This window comes from Suncus etruscus, chromosome 1 (assembly GCF_024139225.1).
Source record: "Suncus etruscus isolate mSunEtr1 chromosome 1, mSunEtr1.pri.cur, whole genome shotgun sequence".
Taxonomy (NCBI): Eukaryota; Metazoa; Chordata; class Mammalia; order Eulipotyphla; family Soricidae; genus Suncus; species Suncus etruscus.
In genome coordinates this window covers 81546869-81566461 of record NC_064848.1, presented here as the reverse complement: position 1 = coordinate 81566461, position 19593 = coordinate 81546869, and the positions used below count along the sequence as shown (strand labels likewise).

At 42.3% G+C, this 19593-nt stretch overlaps 1 protein-coding gene across 3 annotated transcripts in view; it reads left to right on the top strand.

Moving 5' to 3' along the window:
• The window catches only part of EPB41L4B (erythrocyte membrane protein band 4.1 like 4B), a 170332-nt gene that overhangs the window by 115040 nt on the left and 35699 nt on the right, over positions 1-19593 (top strand). For all 3 annotated transcript variants that reach the window (XM_049784518.1, XM_049784525.1, XM_049784508.1), the window contains exons 16-18: positions 770-993; positions 6249-6367; positions 15712-15837. In XM_049784518.1, the coding sequence (XP_049640475.1) occupies positions 770-993; positions 6249-6367; positions 15712-15837 (469 nt within the window). The remainder of the gene's footprint in view (positions 1-769; positions 994-6248; positions 6368-15711; positions 15838-19593) is intronic.

Here is a 19593-nt window from a genome sequence, read left to right as displayed (position 1 = left end):
TAATCATTGCATCTGAAGATGCTCAACAAATTATGTTTCTGTGATTTCTCTTTTTTAAGTTGGTTTGGGGGCCATACCCAGGGGTGTTCTGGCATCACTCCCAGCTCTGTGGTCCAGGGATTGAACATGGGCCTCCTTTGTCAAAGCTTATGCTCAGCCCATTGAGCTTTCTCTCTGGCCCTCTATGGTTGCTTTTTATTCCCTCCTTCCACTTTAAGAACAGCTTGTGGTTTTAAAAAAAAAGTATGGGCCGGAGAGATAGCATGGAGGTAAGGCGTTTGCCTTTCATGCAAAAGGTCATTGGTTCAAATCCCGGCATCCCATATTGTCCCTCGTGCCTGCCAGGAGTGATTTCTGAGCATGGGCCCAGGAGTAACCCCTGAGCACTGTCGGGTGTGACCCAAAAACCAAAAAAAAAAAAAAAAAAAAAAAAGTATACATGTAACTTTATTTCTTTATTTTTTATTTTTTTATATTTTTTGTAACTTTATTTCATTTCAAAGTTAAGGATTAGTTTGGGGTTGTTGGGTCTGTTTTTTTTTTTTCTTCATATTTTAAGTCTGATATATACAAATTCTCACTTTGAAATCTCTTATATACAATTTTAACTTTCTGATTTTTCCTTAAGTGCACTGTTGCCTTTGTCTCCTGTTCAGTAATGACCCTTTGGATCGATTTGTCTTTAATGTTTACCGAGCACATCTCAATTACATTCAGGAATATCAAGGCACTTGGCGTTTCTAAATCCTGACTTTGGCACCCTCCACAGCTACCCGCTCCCTTCCCCAGGGCTCAGCAGTGTCGACAGGCTGCCTTTTGGCATTGAGGAGAATGGGGGTACACCCTTTGCTACCAAAGCTTCAGGAAGGCACCACCATCACCACCAGCACCAGCACCACCACCAGCACCAACCAAACTACGGCCTCTCGCTGACCCTGGAGAATAAGGAAGGGCCTCTGAGGTCCCCTAATTCCAGCAGCAAATCCCTTCCAAGTGAGTACACTGGTCGGGCAGGGGTACCTTCACTAGGGAGTACAACCTAGAAAGTGGCAGTATGGGTGTGGGGTAACCAGGGCTGGACAAGAGCCCTGTACATTGAGGCTATAATGGTCGGGGTGGGAGTTAAGGTTTTGCATCAACTCTTAATTTTTCTCTTATGTCTTTTCTTAGCAGTTCTCTGCTCCCATGGTCCTTGGGCAATGCAGATGTAGACATTCAGTAATGGGAAAGATAAAGAAGGGTACAAGAAGCCAGAAACTCCATTCTAATTCCTGGGCATCCCACTCTGTCCTGTTTCTGAGACCTCTTCTGATCCAGTACACCCAATCACAGGTCCTGGGAGAGGTCAGGGAAAGTGAGCGACTGAACATTGTGAGCATGAGGACAGAGTGATAGATATAGTATAGATATCTGTTCAAACTAATTTTTAAAGAAGGTTGCTTGAATTTGTCGGTTTTATATTCCTAGAGATTTTTCATTTTTATTGCTTTATTTAAAGCATCATAGTTTACAAAGTGGCTCATAGTTATTTCTGGCATTTTATGTTCCAACACCAACTCTGTATCCAATGTGACATTCTCTCCACCATTATCCTCAGTTTCCTACTCTTCCCCCAAGTCTGCCCCCCTGGGAGGTACTTAATATTTACTTTATGTTAATTTACTTAATATTGCTTGTTGCCACTAACTAGTAATGGAATTTCTGGGGAAAAAACTTGACTAAAAGAAAATTTGAGAAAATTATCATATCTTATAATGGAGTCATTAAGATATTGTCTGAGGGTTTACTATGTTATTTGAGCATTTCATGTTACTGTTTGTTGACTTTGGGTGACTTCTATTATAATTTCACATCTGATTTGGCGCATTCCTTTAGGGATGTCAATATTGAAAAATTTGGAATTCCAGGCTCTGTGGATCTGAGCCAATGATAGAAGCTATGGGGCAAACCCCAGAACCAGCATGCCACCAGTGTCTCCCTGATTGATCAAGAGGTTTTGGCCCTTGCAGAGATCAGCAAAAAAGTAGTGATGTTTGTCCATTGGCGTGGTTGTGGGGTGTGTGTGGAGCTGCTGAGGTTTCAAGGGACTAGTCCCACCCACTCCCAGTGTGCCCCAGAACAATCAGTTGTGGGACCAGAGTACTCTTTGTTTTGGGGGGGGCCACACCCAGTGACGCTCAGGGGTTACTCCTAGCTATGTGCTCAGAAATAGCTCCTGGCTTAGGGAACCATATGGAGCACCAGGGGATTAAACCGAGATCCGCCCTAGGTTAGCGCCAGCAAGGCAGACGCCTTGCTGCTTCGCACCACCTCTCTGGTCCGGGACCAGAGTACTCTTGAGTTTTTGGTTTGTCTCTCTTTTAAGAGTAATACCAGTTTATGGAGTTAACCAATGAACTGGCCAATGATCCATTTTCCTTGATATTTACTGTTATTATTTTTTAATCTTAGTTTTTGTTTTTGGGCCACACCTAGAAATGCTCAGGGGTTTACTCATGCTCTGTGCTCATGATCATTCCTAGTAGTCTCAGGGGACCACAATTGCTGGGGATTGAACCCAGTTTGGCAAGGCGCAAGGTCAGTGCCTTAACCACTGGACTATCTCTCTGATCCTGTTATCACTATTCTTTTAATCAAAGAATTGTCCTATGACAATAAGGATGGAACTGGAATGAAACTGGTTCTGTCACACAGATGGTCTGGAAAAACATTGAGGTAGAGGCCAGAGTCATGAGGCTTAGAAAATAATGGTCAGGTGCCGGAGCAGTGGTGCAAGTAGTAGAGCATCTGCCTTGCACACGCTAACCTAGGACGGACCACAATTTGATCCCCGGCTCCTTATGGTTCCCCAAGCAGGAGCTATTTCTGAGCATGTAGTCAGGAGTAACTGCTGAGTGTGGCCTAAAAAACAAACAAAAATAATTGTCAATATTGATTTTCTTGTAGTTAATCTTTTTGGGGACTATACTTAGCAGTGCTAGGAAGCTACTCCAGACTTTGAACTCAGGAGATGATACAGTGCCCAGGATCCAACCAATGTCTCCTGCATGCCAAGCCTGCAACACAATCCACGGAGCTATTTCTCAGGCTCCCTTGTGGTCATGATTGGGACAAGCCCTTCCCAGATTCTGGTTTCTCTCTAAAGAAGGCTTCGAGGCGATGGCCATGGAGTCACTCAACTCTGATGTCTCATGAGTCTATGAGCTGTCCAAAGGATGAGACATTGGGGTCTTCAGCTAGAGACCAGAAGGAATAATTATGGCTTTGCTTGAGCGAGAATTAGGAAGTCAGCATCCCCTTAGTGTTGAAGAATAAAGACTAGACAGACTTTCATTCCTGGCCATACTACCATGCCTAGGTTATGCAAGCCTCCTGTTCACTGTGTCTGGCTAACTGTGAGAGCCTTCAAAGTTCACTTTCTCCAGCACTCTCATTTCATAGCTACAGAGCCTGACCCAATGACTAGAGACTTTTCAGCGGGTCTTCAGGCCTAGTATTAGGCCTATTAGATTCCATGCATGGCCATACACAGTCCTTTGCAGCCTGACCCTACCAAGCTCTCCAGCCTTCCTCCATTTCTCATCCCAAAAGTCTATTTCCATATCCCCCTACAAATGGTCCTCTCACATTTCACCCACTCCCCCCCCCAGTTCCTTCCCCATTGATCATTTTTCTTTATCTATGAGTCTGTTTCTCCTTGTATTGATTTGTTTTTAAAATCTTCCCCATATGAGGAATCAGAGAGATGATAGCACAGGGTTTAAGTTACTTGTCTTGCATCCCTCTGGCCCTGGTTTAATTCCTGGCACCACATATGATCCCCCAAGCATCACTGGGGGATCACACCTGAGAACAGAGCCAGAAATAGACTCTGATTGTCTCTAGTATGGAAAAAAAAAAAACCTCAGGACTGGAGTGATAGCATTGCAAGTCGAGTGTTTGCTTTGTCTGAGGCTAACCTGGGTTCAATCTCTGGCATTAAATATGGTCCTCTGAGTAATGCCAGGAGTGATTCCTGAGTACAGAGCCAGGAGTAATCTCCGAGCACTGATGGGTATGGAATATAAACCAAAATAACTTCCCTTTATGAATAAAAATCATATGTATAATATTCATTATATTCCATTTGACTGATTTCAGTTACCATATGGGTTTATCTATGTCCTGCAAATTGCGAATTTTCATTCTTCTTCTTCCTCCTCCTCTTCCTCCTCTTCCTTTCCTCCTCTTCCTGTTCTTCCTCCTCCTCCTTCTGTCACACCCTGTGGTGCTCAGGAGTTACTCCTGGACCCACTGTATTATTATTCCAATCCCAATTTTATTAGTTTTATAGCTCTATATTCTTCCATTGTATATGTATCACATCCTGTGTATGTTGGGTTATTTTTTGTTGTTGTTTTGTTTTTGTTTTTGGATCACACCTGGCAGCACTCAGGGGTTACTCCTGGCTCTACACTCAGAAATCGCTCCTGGCAGGCTTGGGGGACCATATGGGATGCCGGGATTTGAACCACCGTCCTTCTGCATGAAAGGCAAACACCTTACCTCCATGCCATCTCTCCAGCCCAAGGGTTTTTTTTTTTTTTAATTACTCTATTTAAACACCATGATTTAAAGGTTGTTCAGAATACAGTTTTTTTTATTTTGTAACAACAGTTACAATGTTGTCAGTGATTGAGTTTCAGTCATACAATGTACAACACCCTTCACTGATTCATATTTCCTACCACCAATGTCCTGTCCCTCTGCCATGACTGCCTCCGTAGCAGACATTTTCTCTCTCTCTCTCTCTCTCTCTCTTTCTCTCTCTCTCTCTCTCTCTCTCTCTCTCTTTCTCCTTTTATACCTGGTTTGCTATGTTGGCAGTTTGTGGTTTTATTTGGGGAGGGGGGGACTTAGCTAGGAGTACTGCCTAAACAGAGCTTAAAGAACTTTCGGGAATATTACAGGGACCCTGGACCATGCTATGCAGGTCTGTGTTCAGTGATGCTCAGACCATCTGGGAATTCCTGGCAGGGATGGGGATCATGTGGCACCAGAGAGCAAATTGAAGGTCTAGTACATGCAAGGCATCCGCTCCAGTGCTTTGAGCCTTTTCTGCAGCCTTATGTCTCATCTTTATCCTTTCGTTAGTCTATGCTTGGTTTGTTTTCAAATCTCAGCTTGTAAGTAATCTGCATCAAACATGAAAGTATGTATATATTTTAAATTTAACATTTAATTTTCTTTGGTAAATACCCAGAAGTGAAATATCTGGTTGGATAGCTGTATTATTAATTTTTGAGAGGAATTTCCATACTGTTTTCCATAGTAACATAGTAAGACATGCTCACATTTTGTTACTTTTACTTATAGTATCCTCACAAGTGTCTGTCCTTCCCCAACAGGAGTGGGGAAGATGAACTACAGATATCTCTGTACTTCAGCTTCTCAGATATTCTTGTAACAAAGGTCAATATGTGTTCAATATTTAATACTAATGCACTATTGGGTAAATATAAGCCAGTGTGAGGGGTGATGTCCAACATTTCCAAAGTACAGTAGTTAAGAAATCAAAATCAGGGTGGAGCAATAGCACAATGGGTAGGGTGTTTGGCTTGCATGCAGCCAATCTGGGTTGATCCCCGGTATCCCATATGGTCTCCTGAGCCTGCCAGGTATAATTTCTGAGTGCAGAGCCTCAGCCCTGAGCACCACTGGGTGTGGCCCAAAAAAAAAAAAAAAACAAAAAAATCAAGATGGATCAATTTGATTTTAGCAACGGAACAGTTTCTCACAGAATATTTATACTCCTATTAGTCCAAACATGGAGGTTTTCAATTTGCCTGGTGCTTTTCCATTTATAAAACATTTACATGCCAGTGGCCTTATTCAGATTCATGATAATCCTGCAAGGTAAGTTATTTTACTCTCAGTGAAAAAAAAAATAACTCAGAAACTCAGAAAGGTAAGAAAATTAGAACAGTGGTTGCAGGCACCATCAGGAGTGATCCCTAAGCAGAGAACTGAGAAAAATCCCTAAATACAGCTGGGTATGGCCCAACACCAAAATATTTACAAATAAGTAAAAAAAAAAATGTAATACAGAGATTTCTAGAGATAAGCTTCCCTGACCACCCAGCTCATATGTGGAGAGTTGAGTTTTAAAACCTTGACTGAGATGTTGAGTCTTCATCATTGGTGTGCACTGATGGTGGGCAGGAGTCATTAATTGTGTCTCCCTATTTGTGCCTTCTGCTCTACTACAGAACTGAGTCCAGGCACTCCTGCCCTTTACAGCGAAGCTGCTGCCCATCTAAAGAAGTTGGAACTGGAAACTGTGAAGGCCGCTGGAGCCTGGCCTGCTCTACACATCAACATAAATAAGGTGCCAAGAACCAGAGCTGGCTGATGAGCATGAGCTCAGAGCTCAAGTTCACCCTCTGAATCTTACCCGACCTGCCTCTGAAACTATCAGCCTTTGTCATGGAGGGCTTCTGCTCAATCTTTCCTGAAATTCTGCTCAGTATATCTGTCTCTGAGGAGCCAAGGTTCCTTTACATTCTTTCTGCATGAATTATAGAATGATAGCACTGGGTTTTAATTGCAGTGCTGTAACTCATACCTGAGGTTATCAAGCTATCAGAGTGCTATTCTTCTATTTAGTCTGAAAGTTTCAACTGGGATATGTCCATGTTCAGCCCTTCCCATTTTAGTTTGTATTAGTCTGCAGAGGCTGCTGTAACAAAATCCCATGGACTAACTTAAGCAATCACTATCTATTTTTCACTGCTCTGGGAACCAGCAAGCAAAAATAATCAAAGATCTTGAGGGGCCAGAGAGATAGTACAGTGGATAGGAGGATAGGACATTTGTTCTATATGTATCCACTCTGGGATCAATCCCTGACAACTCATATAGTCCCCAGAGTCTATCAGGAGTGGTTCTTGAGTGCAGAACCAGTAGTAAGTAACTACACCACTAAGTGTGGCCCAGACTACTCCTGTCCCTTATTTCACTGGCAAATGGACCTTCTCCCTGTATGTAGCCTCACTTGCCAGGAGAGAGCATATTTCTTCCTCTCCCAATAAAGTCACAAATCTCATCATGAGAGTCCCACCACCTGACTGTGTATAAATTGAATTATTCTTAGGACCAGGGATGTGGCTCAGCATTAGAGCAAATACCTTGCATGTCTAAAGTCCCTGTGTTTAACTTGTCACATGGATTTAAAAAAAAAAGCGTAGGGCTGGAGAGATAACATGGAGATAAGGCATTTGCCTTGCATGCAGAAAGTCAGTGGTTTAAATCCCGACATCCCATATGGTCCCCTGAGCCTGCCAGGAGCAATTTTTAAGCATAGAACCAGGAGTAACCCCTGAGCGCTGCTGGGTGTGACCCAAAAACCAAAAAACAAGCGAACCAACAAAATCAACAGTGGCTGTGGCTGGAGCAGTAGTGCAGTGAGTAAGGTACTTGCTTTGCACCTGGCCCACCTGAGTTTGATCCTTGGCACCCCGTATAATCTCCTGAGCCATCCAAGGCTAGTCTCTGAGCACAGAGCCAGGAGCAAGCCTCTAGATGTGGTATAAAAAGCTGGGGGAAAAAGACAACAGCACAAACTAATTAGTTTCCAAAGCCTGTCTTCAAATCCTATCACAATGAAAGGTGCTTGCTTTGCATGTAGCTAACCCTGTTTCAATCCCCAGCAACATATATGGTCTCCTGAGCCCCTTCATGAACATTCTCAATATTAAGTTAGGGATAGCCCCTGAGCATCACTAGGTGTGGTCCAAAAGTGAAACCCCCCTAATCCCCCCCCAAATAAATCCCCAAGTTCTATCACATAATAGGATTTTTTGAAGGGGAACACCTATTTGTGCTCAGAGCTCTGCACTCAGGGATCTCTCCTTGCAGGCTCAGGGGACCATATGGTGATCAAAACCTGGGTTAGTTGTGTACAAGGCAAATGCTTTGCTCTCTGTATATTAGAATTTTAGTAGATGAATTTTGGAGGTGGGGCAAAAAAATTCAGTTCCTACCCCTCTTACTTCTCATTAAATATGTGCCTGGCACACAGTGGCACACTCACTATACATAATAGGGTATAGAAGAACTTGGGAGCTTTGAAGTACAAAGTGCCCTCTCCTTATCTATGCTGGGGAGCTTAGAGGGGTACACTTAGTCAGTCTAGTCCTCTTGCGTAGCTAGCATCTGCCAGCCCATACTCCATTTTTGGGCCTTCCCTGGCACTTCCTCCACACACTTGCCACCCCTCATCAGGGCAGCAGAATGTCCTTTTGATCATGAATGTGCTTATCCATAAGGCTCCACTCACCCACTTTCCCATCCCTAAACAATTTCTCCTGCAGGGGCACACTGTATTTATTCAATCAACAATGATTTATTAAGTCATCCTGACTCTGGATACTGGGGATTCAGTCCAATGTACCCTATAACTTGTGGGTTCATCTTCTTTTTCTTGGTTTTCAACTTTTCTTTTGCAATACAAACTATAAATGGTTTTAATAGGTTTTAGTGGATTTTGATACCTTCTTTGTTTGTTTGTTTGTTTGTTTGTTTTATGAGCCTTACCAATTACTGCTTAGGGGTTACTCATGGCTCTGCACTCAGAAACTATTCCTGGCATTACTTGGGGGATCATATGGGATACTAGGCACCAAACCCAGGTCAGTCGCTTGCAAGGCAAGCATCCTACCCACTGTACTCCCTCCAGCCCTTTGCTTTTGTTTTTTGGGCCACATCTGGTGATGCTCAGTGATTACTTTTGGATCTGCACTCAGGAATTACTCCTGGTGGTGGTTGAGGGACTAGATGGAATGTCAGGTATCAAAACCAGGACAGTCACATACAAGACAAGTGCTTTAGCACTGTACAATCTCTCCAGCTCCCGATACATTATTAAAATATGTTTCAAAGAAGTCCAGTATATTGAGACAGGGAATTCACAAACTGTGTAAATATACTTGCCATGAATGTTGGTGAGACTTTAACAAGAGTGACTTTGCTCTGGGTTAGAGAATAGATGAGATGGCTGTGGGCTGTTGAACATTTCCTTGGAGCTTAAGCTATAACTTGATCTACATGAACACATACATAAATAGATAAGCTAGACCATGTGGTTTTCAATGCTCTGCCTGTGGATCAGTTTGAAAATCACTGAACTGGTGTTATCAGATAACCTTGACTTTGGCCTAACATGTAAGTATATAATGATTCTTTAATAATTCCTTGTAACAGACTGACTCATTACTTTTTCTCATTGGGAACTAACGACTTAAAAGACATAAAGTGCTTTTTTAACAGTCTCTTACAAGAAACCACTGGTTCTAAGGAATAAATAAATTCCATTTATTTAATGTAAGAAGACAGTTTCTCTGCCAAAGTTATACCCAAAATGATCACAAAGACTTTAAAACAAATTTCAAGTGTGTAAACAATTTGTAAAAACAATTTTAAAATGCATCTAATCATTCATGTATCCTCAAGTGACATTTGCAAACAGATGGACTATTTCCAACTATAATAAAAGTGAAGCCCAATTGTCACTCATTTGTGTTTTAAAATCTGTATTTCCATATTGAATGATAAAGCATTTTTCTACAATGCTAATAGGGGAAAAAAAACCCACGAAAATATGGTCACACAAAAGAGAGAAAGGACACTCATCTTTGAGCCATCTTTCAGGTCACAGTTATATTCTGTTAGTCATCCAGATGTTTTTCTCCCACACCTCTTATGCATCATATTCACATAATAATGGTCAAAGTTTCTAAAATTTATATTGGCTTTCCCCTGAATCAATTCACAGATCTGAAGGTTAGCTTTTGCTAGCTTGAACATAAGTGCTCCTGAAATTTATGTCCAAAAGAACATTTTAGAATTACCAAATTCAAGGGGAAAATCAATGCTGAACTTTGATTCTGTCCTTATTTTAGCAACATTCCCTTTTTGAAAATAGGTCTTTGGTCATTACTACATCCCCTGAAGCAATTGTCAGAAATCTCAATGGGCTTTAGAATTTCCTGTATCTTGTTATATTATCCCCAAAAGTTAAATTTCATTTAAAAATTAACTCTTGAGGAACTGGAGCAATTGTACAATGGGTAGAATACTTATCTTGCACATGACTGACCTGAGTTTAATTCCTAATGTCCAGAATAGTCCCTTGAACCTGAAGAAGCAGGAGCAAACTCTGAGCACCCAAAAAATTTTAATTAATTCTTGGGTCCCACAAAGGCAGTACAGAAGTTAAGGTGCTTCCTTGCATCCTCCAATCCTAGTTTGAATTCATAGTACCACTGTTAGGGTTAGGCACTACCTGGATTCACTCCTGAGCACAGAGCAAAGAACAGCCTCTGAGCACTACCAGGTGTGACACTCCCCAAAAAACCACCAAATAAATAAAAATTAACTCCTTCCTACCAGTGAAAGCGCCCTTTCTAGTGGTAAACAGAGTAACAGGATTTATACCACATGCTAAATTACCTTATATTGGGGCCGGAGAGATAACATGGAGGTAAAGCATTTGCCTTGCATTCAGAAGGATGGTGGTTCGAATCCCAGCATCCCATATGGTCCCCCGAGCCTGCCAGGAGCGATTTCTGTGTAGACCAGGAATAATCCCTGAGTGTTGCCTGGTGTGACCCAACCCCCCCTCCAAAAAAAAGTAAAAATAAATAAATAAATTACCTTAGATCTATGCTTGTATACCTCATTTTTTGAAATAAGTTTTAAGAGTCTTTTGCCAAGTCTCCTAGGATAATGATTCTTTTTGTTTGTTTGTTTGTTTGTTTGTTTTTTAATTGGGTCACACCCAGCAGCACTCAGGGGTTACTCCTGGCTCTATGCTCAGAATTTTTTTTAACTCCAACTTTATGACCTTTATTAATAAATGCCCTCTTAACCTGCTGTCCTTTTTTTGATAGATGTACTTTCTAAGCAAAGATGATAACTTGATTGTGTTATCTTATTTTCTCATTTGATTGTGATAATGATTTTAAAGAAAGATGCAAGAGTTCTTAAGGGGCTCCCAAATGATTGAGTGGTGAGAACTCTTGTTTTGGAGCCTTCAGTCCTGGGTACGAATCTTGGCTCTTTTGTCAACTTCCCGGTCACCTTGGACAAGTGACTAATTGTTTCTCATCATTATGAAATAGGGGTAGTTAAGGGACCTACATCCAAATCAGATGATTAAATGAGAGGATTCAATGAATTATACTTAGAATATGCTTCACTGGTGACTGGCCCATAGTAAACACTTAAATAAGAGAGAAGCTACTGGCATAAATTTGTAATCAGTTATTAGAGGCCACACCTAGTGGTGTGAATTTTGGGGTGGGGTGGGCAGGAAAGCACACAGTTCTGGGAATCAAACTTAGGTCTTTGCACATGCTAGGCATTTCAACTATCTCCTTGGCCCTTGTATTTTTATTTTTAATTTTCAATAGCACCACCACCATTTTTATTATTGTCATTTTGTTTTATTAAATATTGTTATGGTGTTACATCAGCAGAGCTCAAGAACCTAGGAACACTCAGTCTGGCTCTGGTCTTCAGTGTATGGGCTCACAACAGTCACAACCTGAGCTTGAAGGTCCTTGATGTGCTGGAGTTGAATCCAGGGCCTCACATATGCTTTACCATTTAACCACATTCCAAATACAAACTTTAATTTGGAGTGGGGAAATCCCATACCTGGTTATGCTTAGGGTTATGCTTAGGGCTCATTCAGGAACCATTCCTAGTGAGAATTGAGGGAACCTCAAATGATGCCCAGGTACTAAGCAGGGTTTCTGCTTCCAAGCCAAATACCTCTGTGCTGTGTTCTCTCTCCAGTCTGGATGTTTAGTTTCAGTCGAATTGATAAGGAAAAAGCTAAGATTCAAATTCAGGCTTCTGTCTCAACTTGTCTTGCTGTTGCAGAAATTGCTGAGCGCTCTCTCTCTCTCTCTCTCTCTCTCTCTCTCTCTCTCTCTCTCTCTCTCTCTTTTTTATCTAATGTTCATCTCTGGAGATTCTACTGGGAAACTTTTTCCTGTGTCCTTTTCTTTAGTAAATGAAGTTAACAAGTCACTTGCTTTATATTTCCCCTAGAGATTTCATAATTCTCTGGGGCTATGTGTACCAAGGTACTCAATGGAAATTTTGAAGCAGTAAATGAAATTAGTTTTGGAACTTGCAAAATGTAAAGTCTTTAAAATGTTTTGAAATGGTGGTTGGTGTGGTAGCACAGTAGTATGGCATTTGCCTTGCATGCGTCTGACCAGGACGGCCGCCAGTTCAATCCCATGTTGTCCCCCCAAGCCATGAGTGACTTCTGAGTACAGAGCCAGGAGTAACCCCTGAGTGCTTCTGGGTGTGCCCCCCCCAAATGTTTTGAAATTATATTTTTTATTTTGTTGCCTATCCATCCCTTTTGTTGATTCTTTTTGTTCATTCTGTTGCAGTGAACTGAGATCTCTCTCTCTCTCTCTCTCTCTCTCTCTCTCTCTCTCTCTCTCTCTCTCTGTCTCTCTCATGCACACAGAGTTGTGGTGCTCACACACTCTTTGTAACTTTGTACTGGCGATCACACATGGCAGGACCACTGGGATCACACTGGGAGCACAGGGGACAGTGGTGGGCATAGGATTGAATTCACAGTTTGATGCTCCTCTCCTCATGTTCCAGACTGAGTTGATTTGAGTCTGTTGATTTTTTAGCAATCAAAGGTCTATATTTTTCTTTATAAACTCTTGTCTCTTCCCATCATAACTTCATGGCATTATAATCTTCTTTAACAGCACCTCTTCTGTGCCAAACACTGTCTTAGCAAAGATCACAATAGGCTTCACTTGCAATATGGCAACTATGTCCCATTACAGATGATGTCAAGTTCTACATGTAGGTGGGAGCCGGAGTGATAGCACAGCAATGGGGCATTTGCCTTGCATGCAGCTGACCTGGGATGCACTCAGGTTCAATCCCCAGCATCCCATTTGGTCCGATTTCTAGTGCAGAGCCAGGAGCAACCCCTGAACACTGCTGGGTGTGTCCAAAAATTAAACAAAAAAAGTTCTACATTGAATGAGTATTTTAATAGTGGTATAATTATAATATTTCATAACACATTTAATCATCGCCAGGCCTATTATTTTGATTATACTATTGCCTAGGATATGTTTAAAGTAGGTAATCCCAGACTAATCTGTCTTCACTGGCTCTTATGAATTATAGGTGCAGGTTCAGTTAACACATGGGAAATGGCAAAGGTAGAAAGATGAAATTAAATTACAAAAGACTGAGACATTCCTCCATAAAGTAACACAGCCACCAATTTCTAGTGGAGAATCACAGAGGCTCGGCTCTGAAGGGTATACTATAAAATGATTCTTTGTTATTATTATTATGATAATGGGGGAGGCATACCCAGTGATGCTCAAGGGCCACACCTAGCCTCATTCTCAGCAGTTGTTGCTGGTGGTGCTCAGGTACCCATGCAATGCCAAAGGTTGAATCGGTCTCTTGCATGCAAAGCATGGGCTCAGGGCAAGAGCCATCAAACAGTGGGTAGGGCACCTGTCTTACATACAACCAACCCAGGTTTGATCCTGGCATCTCATATGGTTTCCTAATCCTACTCAGCGATTCCTGAGTATAGAGCCAGGAGTAACTCATAATTGGGTGTGGCACCAACACAAAACAAAAGCAAAAAAAAGTGTGGGCTCAAATCATTGACCATCTCTATGGTCCACCACTTTCACTCAATCACAAGTCACAGAATCTTCCTATGTAAGAGAGATACTTAGGAGGATAAAGAGAACTTTATGGTGAGTGGCCAGTGTTTCCAGAAAACCAGAAACTCAAGTCTCTTTTTCCTAATGTTATTATTATTTTTTTATTTTTATTTTTTTTTTGGTTTTTGGGCCACACCCGGCATTGCTCAGGGGTTACTCCTGGCTGTCTGCTCAGAAATAGCTCCTGGCAGGCACGGGGGACCATATGGGACACCGGGATTCGAACCAACCACCTTTGGTCCTGGATCGGCTGCTTGCAAGGCAAACACCGCTGTGCTATCTCTCCGGGCCCCAATGTTATTATTTTTTATTTTTAAATTAATATCTTTATTTAAGCACCATGGTTACAAACATGTTTGTAGTCAGGTTTCAGTCATTAAAAAAAGTATACACCCATAGGGCTGGAGAGATAGCATGGAAGTAGGGCATTTGCCTTGCATGCAGAAGGACAATAGTTTGAATCCCGGCATTCCATATGGTCCCCTGAGCCTACCAGGGGCGATTTCTGAGCACAGAACCAGTAGTAACCCCTGAGCACTGCCGGGTGTGACCCAAAAACAAACAAACAAACAAAAAAAAAAAAAACCCGTATACATCCTTCACCAGTGCAATGTTCCTGCCACCAATGCCCCCATCTCCCTCCTTCTTCACCCCCTGCCTATATTCGAGACAGGCATTCTATTTCTCTCACTACTAATGTCATGATTGTTGTTAGGGTAGTTATTTCTCTAACTGCACTCACCACTCTTTGTGGTGAGCTTCATATCGTGAGCTGGTCTTTTTTTTTTTTTTTTTCTTTTTTGGATTTTGGGTCACACCTGGTGCCGCTCAGGGGTTACTCCTGACTCTATGCTCAGAAATCACTACTGGCAGGCTCAGGGGACCATATGGGATGCCAGGATTTGAACCACTGACCTTCTGAACGAAAATGCTTTACCTCCATGCTATCTCTCCGCCCCTAAGCTGGTCCTTCTAACTCTTATCTCTATAGTCTTTGGGTATTATTACAATAATATCTTTTATTTTTGTTAAATCTCACAGATGAATGAGACTATTCTGTGTCTATCTCTCTTCCTCTGACTCATTTCACTCAGCATAATAGTTTCCATGTCCATCCATGTATAGGAAAATTTTATGACTTCATTTTTCCTGAAAGCTGCATAATATTCCATTGTATATAAGTACCACAGTTGGAGCCGGAGAGATAGCACAGTGGTAGGGCGTTTGTCTTGCATGCAGCAGATTTGAACATATGGTGGTTCGAATCCCAGCATCCCATATGGTCCCTCATGCCTGCCAGGAGCCACTTCTGAGCACAGAGTCAGGAGTAACCCCTGAGCACCGCTGAGGGTGAACCAAAAACCAAAAAAAAAGTACCAGAGTTTCTTTAGCCACTCATCTGTTGTTGGGCATCTGTGCTTTTTCCAGATTCTGGCTATTGTAAATAGCACTGCACTGAACATAGGCATGCAGAGGGCATTTTTGTATTGTGTTTTTGTGTTCCTAGGGTCTATCCCTAGAAGTGGTATTGCTGGATCATATGGGAGCTCCATATTGTTTTCCAGAAAGGCATTCCCACTTTCAGTGAATGAGAGTTCCTTTTTCCCCACATCCCTGCCAGCACTGATTGTTCTTGTTCTTTGTGATGTGTGCCAGTCTCTGTGGCATGAAGCTCAAGTCATAATTCTACCCTAAATTCTAGGTACAAGATCCTGTAAGCCTCTTCTCTTCACCCTCCACCCTGTCTTCTGACATTAGACTTCCTAATCAATCTCTCTCTAATGTGCAAGGGAATGAGCCAAAGCTTTTGAGTCCTTGGTCAAAATAGGATGAATCGATAACATTTAAGTTTGCATGTTATTTGCAGCTAGGCTTGTGCAAGCAAGTTTGCTTTCATTCTCTTTTCAATCAGTTGCATGCACTTTTGTGACAGGCTGAAGAAAAGAAAGTCTCAGAGAAGACACTGCAGACCCCACTACTGCCTTCCCCCGTGGCTGACCATGTGAAATGCAACATTCTGAAGGCCCAGCTGGAGAACGCGTCTCGAGTTAGTGCCCAGGTGAGTGGCACATGCATTCCTAGCGATGCTTCACAGGAGTCTTCCAGACCAGGCAGTAGGAAGAGGATCTCAGGGCTTGAGATACTGTAAGTCAGGGTATTGCAGGACATGGGAGTCACACCTTGATGAGAACAGAATTTAATAACAAGAATCATTAACAGATAATTGAAGGGGCAACATGGGAACTCCAAGGCAGTGTCTGGCAAATGTGAGTGTTCAGATACCTGCAGTGTAGGGCTTTGTCCTAGAGATTTAGTAACTGAGGGAAAGGTGTGGGGGGAAGGCACAGAAAGGGCGCAATCATCTTGTGCATTACTGAGGTGCTTCAAAGCCCACACTATGAGTAATCTAAGGTACTAAAAGTAGTGACATTTCTAGAGGTGGGTAGGAAGCACTTCCTGTACCCAAAGAAACTGTAGAAGCTTGAAGATGCCAGACTTGTGGAGGAGGGGTCATGTGGCCAGTGCTGAACTTAGAGTACAATCCCCACACAGTCTGGGGCCAGACACTGTGCAGCTGGCTAATGCTCAAATGATTAGTAATTGGATGTGATGAAGCTAGAGCTGAGAGCGACCTGGATGTAGACCAGGCTAGGTGATGCTGAGGAGCTAGGAACTGGAGGGAAAAGTGTCCTTGCTCCCTAGTGCTCTTGCTCTAAACATAGCAATCCTGGAGTCAGCTGATATAGCAGAAATGAGACTCAGAAAGGACAGGAGGGTGGATTTGCAGATCAGAGTTGATGGTTTGTTTGAGGTTTTTTTTTTTTGGGTGGGGCCAAACCTGTTGACGCTCAGGGGTTACTCCTGGCTATGCACTCAGAAATCTCCTCTGGTTTGGAGTACCATATGGGACGCCAGTGGATCAAATTGCAGTCCATCCTAGGCTAGAGCTTGCATGGCAGACGCCTTACCTCTAGCGCCACCGCACGGGCCCCCAGACTTGATGTTTTGTGGGATTTTTTTGGGTCACACCCGGCAGCACTCAGGAGTTACTCCTGGCTCTATGCTCAGAAATCGCTCCTGCCAGGCACAGGGAACCATATAGGATGCTGGGATTTGAACCACCGACCTTCTGCATGCAAGGCAAATGCCTTACCTCCATGCTATCTCTTCGGCCCCAGACTTGATGGTTTTTAATAGCTTCCATAAATGCCCTCACTTGTATACAGAACAGATTCACTGGTGGATCATGGCACTCTCTAAATGCCACCATGGAATAATTTCTTTCCAGCATATTTCAAGGAGCAACCACTAGTTGATTACTCTTGGCACTCAAGTTAAAATCCATTAATCATTCCTCCTTTGGAAACATTATATAAAAAGCTGTAGTCTAAATATGATTTTATTAGCAATGTACATAATTGTGTTCTCCATTCCTTGTGAGGTTTAATATTTATGCTTATGTGACTAAGGATAAATTAAATATTATGTAATCTCATGTGTTATTCTGTCTAATTATAAATACAGCAGCCTGTATCATTTAAGTCTCTTGAAAATGTACCCTGAGAAGCTAGAGGTTTCCCAAACTTTTTTCATCTTGGTACAGTGAGATGCACACGAGGAACATAAGTTTTGAAGTTAGAGACCCTGAGTTTGAATGTTGATCTCCCACATCAGCAGCTTCACTTTCAGCTTATTAGTCTCAGTGAGCTTCCATTTTCTCATGAATGAAATGATAGTAGAGATTGAGTGAAACAATTATAAAACATCCCTGACATCAGGTCTTTCTCCTACAGTGTAGAAATGAGAACAATGACAATCACAGAAGTGGAGTGATAAAGTCAGGATATGATCATTTGTAGTTGGTTGGTTTGGGGGTCACTCCCAGTGCTTGGAGGGAGTGGGTTCAATTCTAGGCCTCTTGCATGTGAAAAATGAGCTAAACAGTTTGAGCTTTCTCTTTGACCCAGATTATGTGAAAATAACGATGGAAACATTCACCATAGAACGAAGGGCTTAACTCCCTTTATCTGTGAACAGCACAGACAGTGGTATCAGCTAGAGTCTTGTACCTTCTTGTTTTCATTCTATTTTCATTGTTTTAAAGTAGGTCATGTTGTGAGATCCCCAAGCAAATACAGCTTACATCTCTTTCACAATGTGCCAAATTGATATTCTTGGGAGTTCTGTCATGTAACCAATGACTATGGATCATCTTCCAGGGACCCATGTTTTGGAACCAGTTACGAAGTGATAGTACATTGGAAATATTTCCCTTTGCAAAAGGTAGAAATAATAAGAGAAATAGAGAAGAAAGAAAATGTCCTGGCAAGGAAGGAGATGAGGAAACAGAAATCAGTCAGTTAGGCCAGTGTTTCCAGCATATTCTGAAGAGCCTTAGCCCTTCACATGATTCCTGAAGCCTTCTGGAAATGCTGCTTCCTGAATCCCTTGAGACAATCACAAGTTGAGTTTGCTTTTGTGGGACTGAGGAGTTCTTCAGGAAAAATATCTGATTTCCAGATTTCACCTACATAGCCACATAGCCCTTTGGGGAAGCAGCTCTCTTTGCCATCTATAGTTACATTACATCTAGTCCATGAGACTATAAATCTAAGCCTGAGGAAACCCCAGTTTTCAGAGTACAGTGGAAGAGAAGGAAAGAAACTGAGTGGGAGAGGAAAAACACAAATATGAAAGGATAGGGGCCAGGGGCCAAGTGGCCTCAGGTACATTGATAGTGTTGAAAAAAGGAAAGAACTAAATATCAAAACTAAAGGCAACAACAATGGAATCAAGAGACCCAGACTCAACAATCTACACTTAAAATGGGCCTGTTATACTAGCAGGATAGGGGAGAGAGGGTCTGGTATGGGGTGTACTTGGGGAACAGTGTTGGAAGTTTTGGTGATGGGCTCGACCCTGATTACTTGTATATCTGAAACCCAACTGTGAAGGACTTAGTAAATCACCATGGTTTCAATAAAATAAATTAAAAATAAATAAATAAATATGATTTTGGGCTACCTACCCCAATCATGATCAGGGCTGGCATGATCCCTTAGGGATTACTCTTGATAGGGCTTGGGGGACCATATTCAGTAAACCTGGGTTAGCTGCATGCAAGGCAAATTCCCTACACCCTACACTCCAGGCTCTAGCCTCTGGATGCTTTGAAAGACTCTATGTGTATAGGGAGGGAGGGACTGAAGCATACAAACCGGGGTTTGTATATCCATTCCTGATGGGCACCAATGCAGAGTGAGAGTGTGAAGAAATCAAACAGGACCATGGTATTATATTCCCTGAAGACTCTTTTAAAAAAGACTTTCAAGGGCCGGAGTGGTGGCACTAGAGGTAAGGTGTCTGCCTTGCAAGCGCTAGCCTAGGACAGATCCCCCCTTGTTCCATATGGTTCCCCCAAGCCAGGAGAAATTTCTGAGCCAAGAATAACCCCTGAGCATCACCAGGTGTGGCCAAAAACCAAAATAAAAAAAGGCTTTCAAGGGCTAGAGAAATAGTACAGTGGATAAGACACTTCCCTTGCATGAAGCTGACCTAGATTTGTTTTCCAGCACCCCATATTATCCCCTGAGCACTAATGGGAGTGATTCCTCAGTGTAGGGTCAGAAAAAAAGCCCTGTGCACTGCCAGATATGCTCCCCAAACAAACTAAATGGCTTTGATCTGCCTTGAATCCAGAAATAAGACTGATTCCATATAGGAAGGCAAGTGAGGCAGGCTAATAACGCAATGCCCTCCAAGCTAGTCTCCTTGAAAGTTAAGCTTTGAGTAGACGGAGAACAGAGGCCAAGTT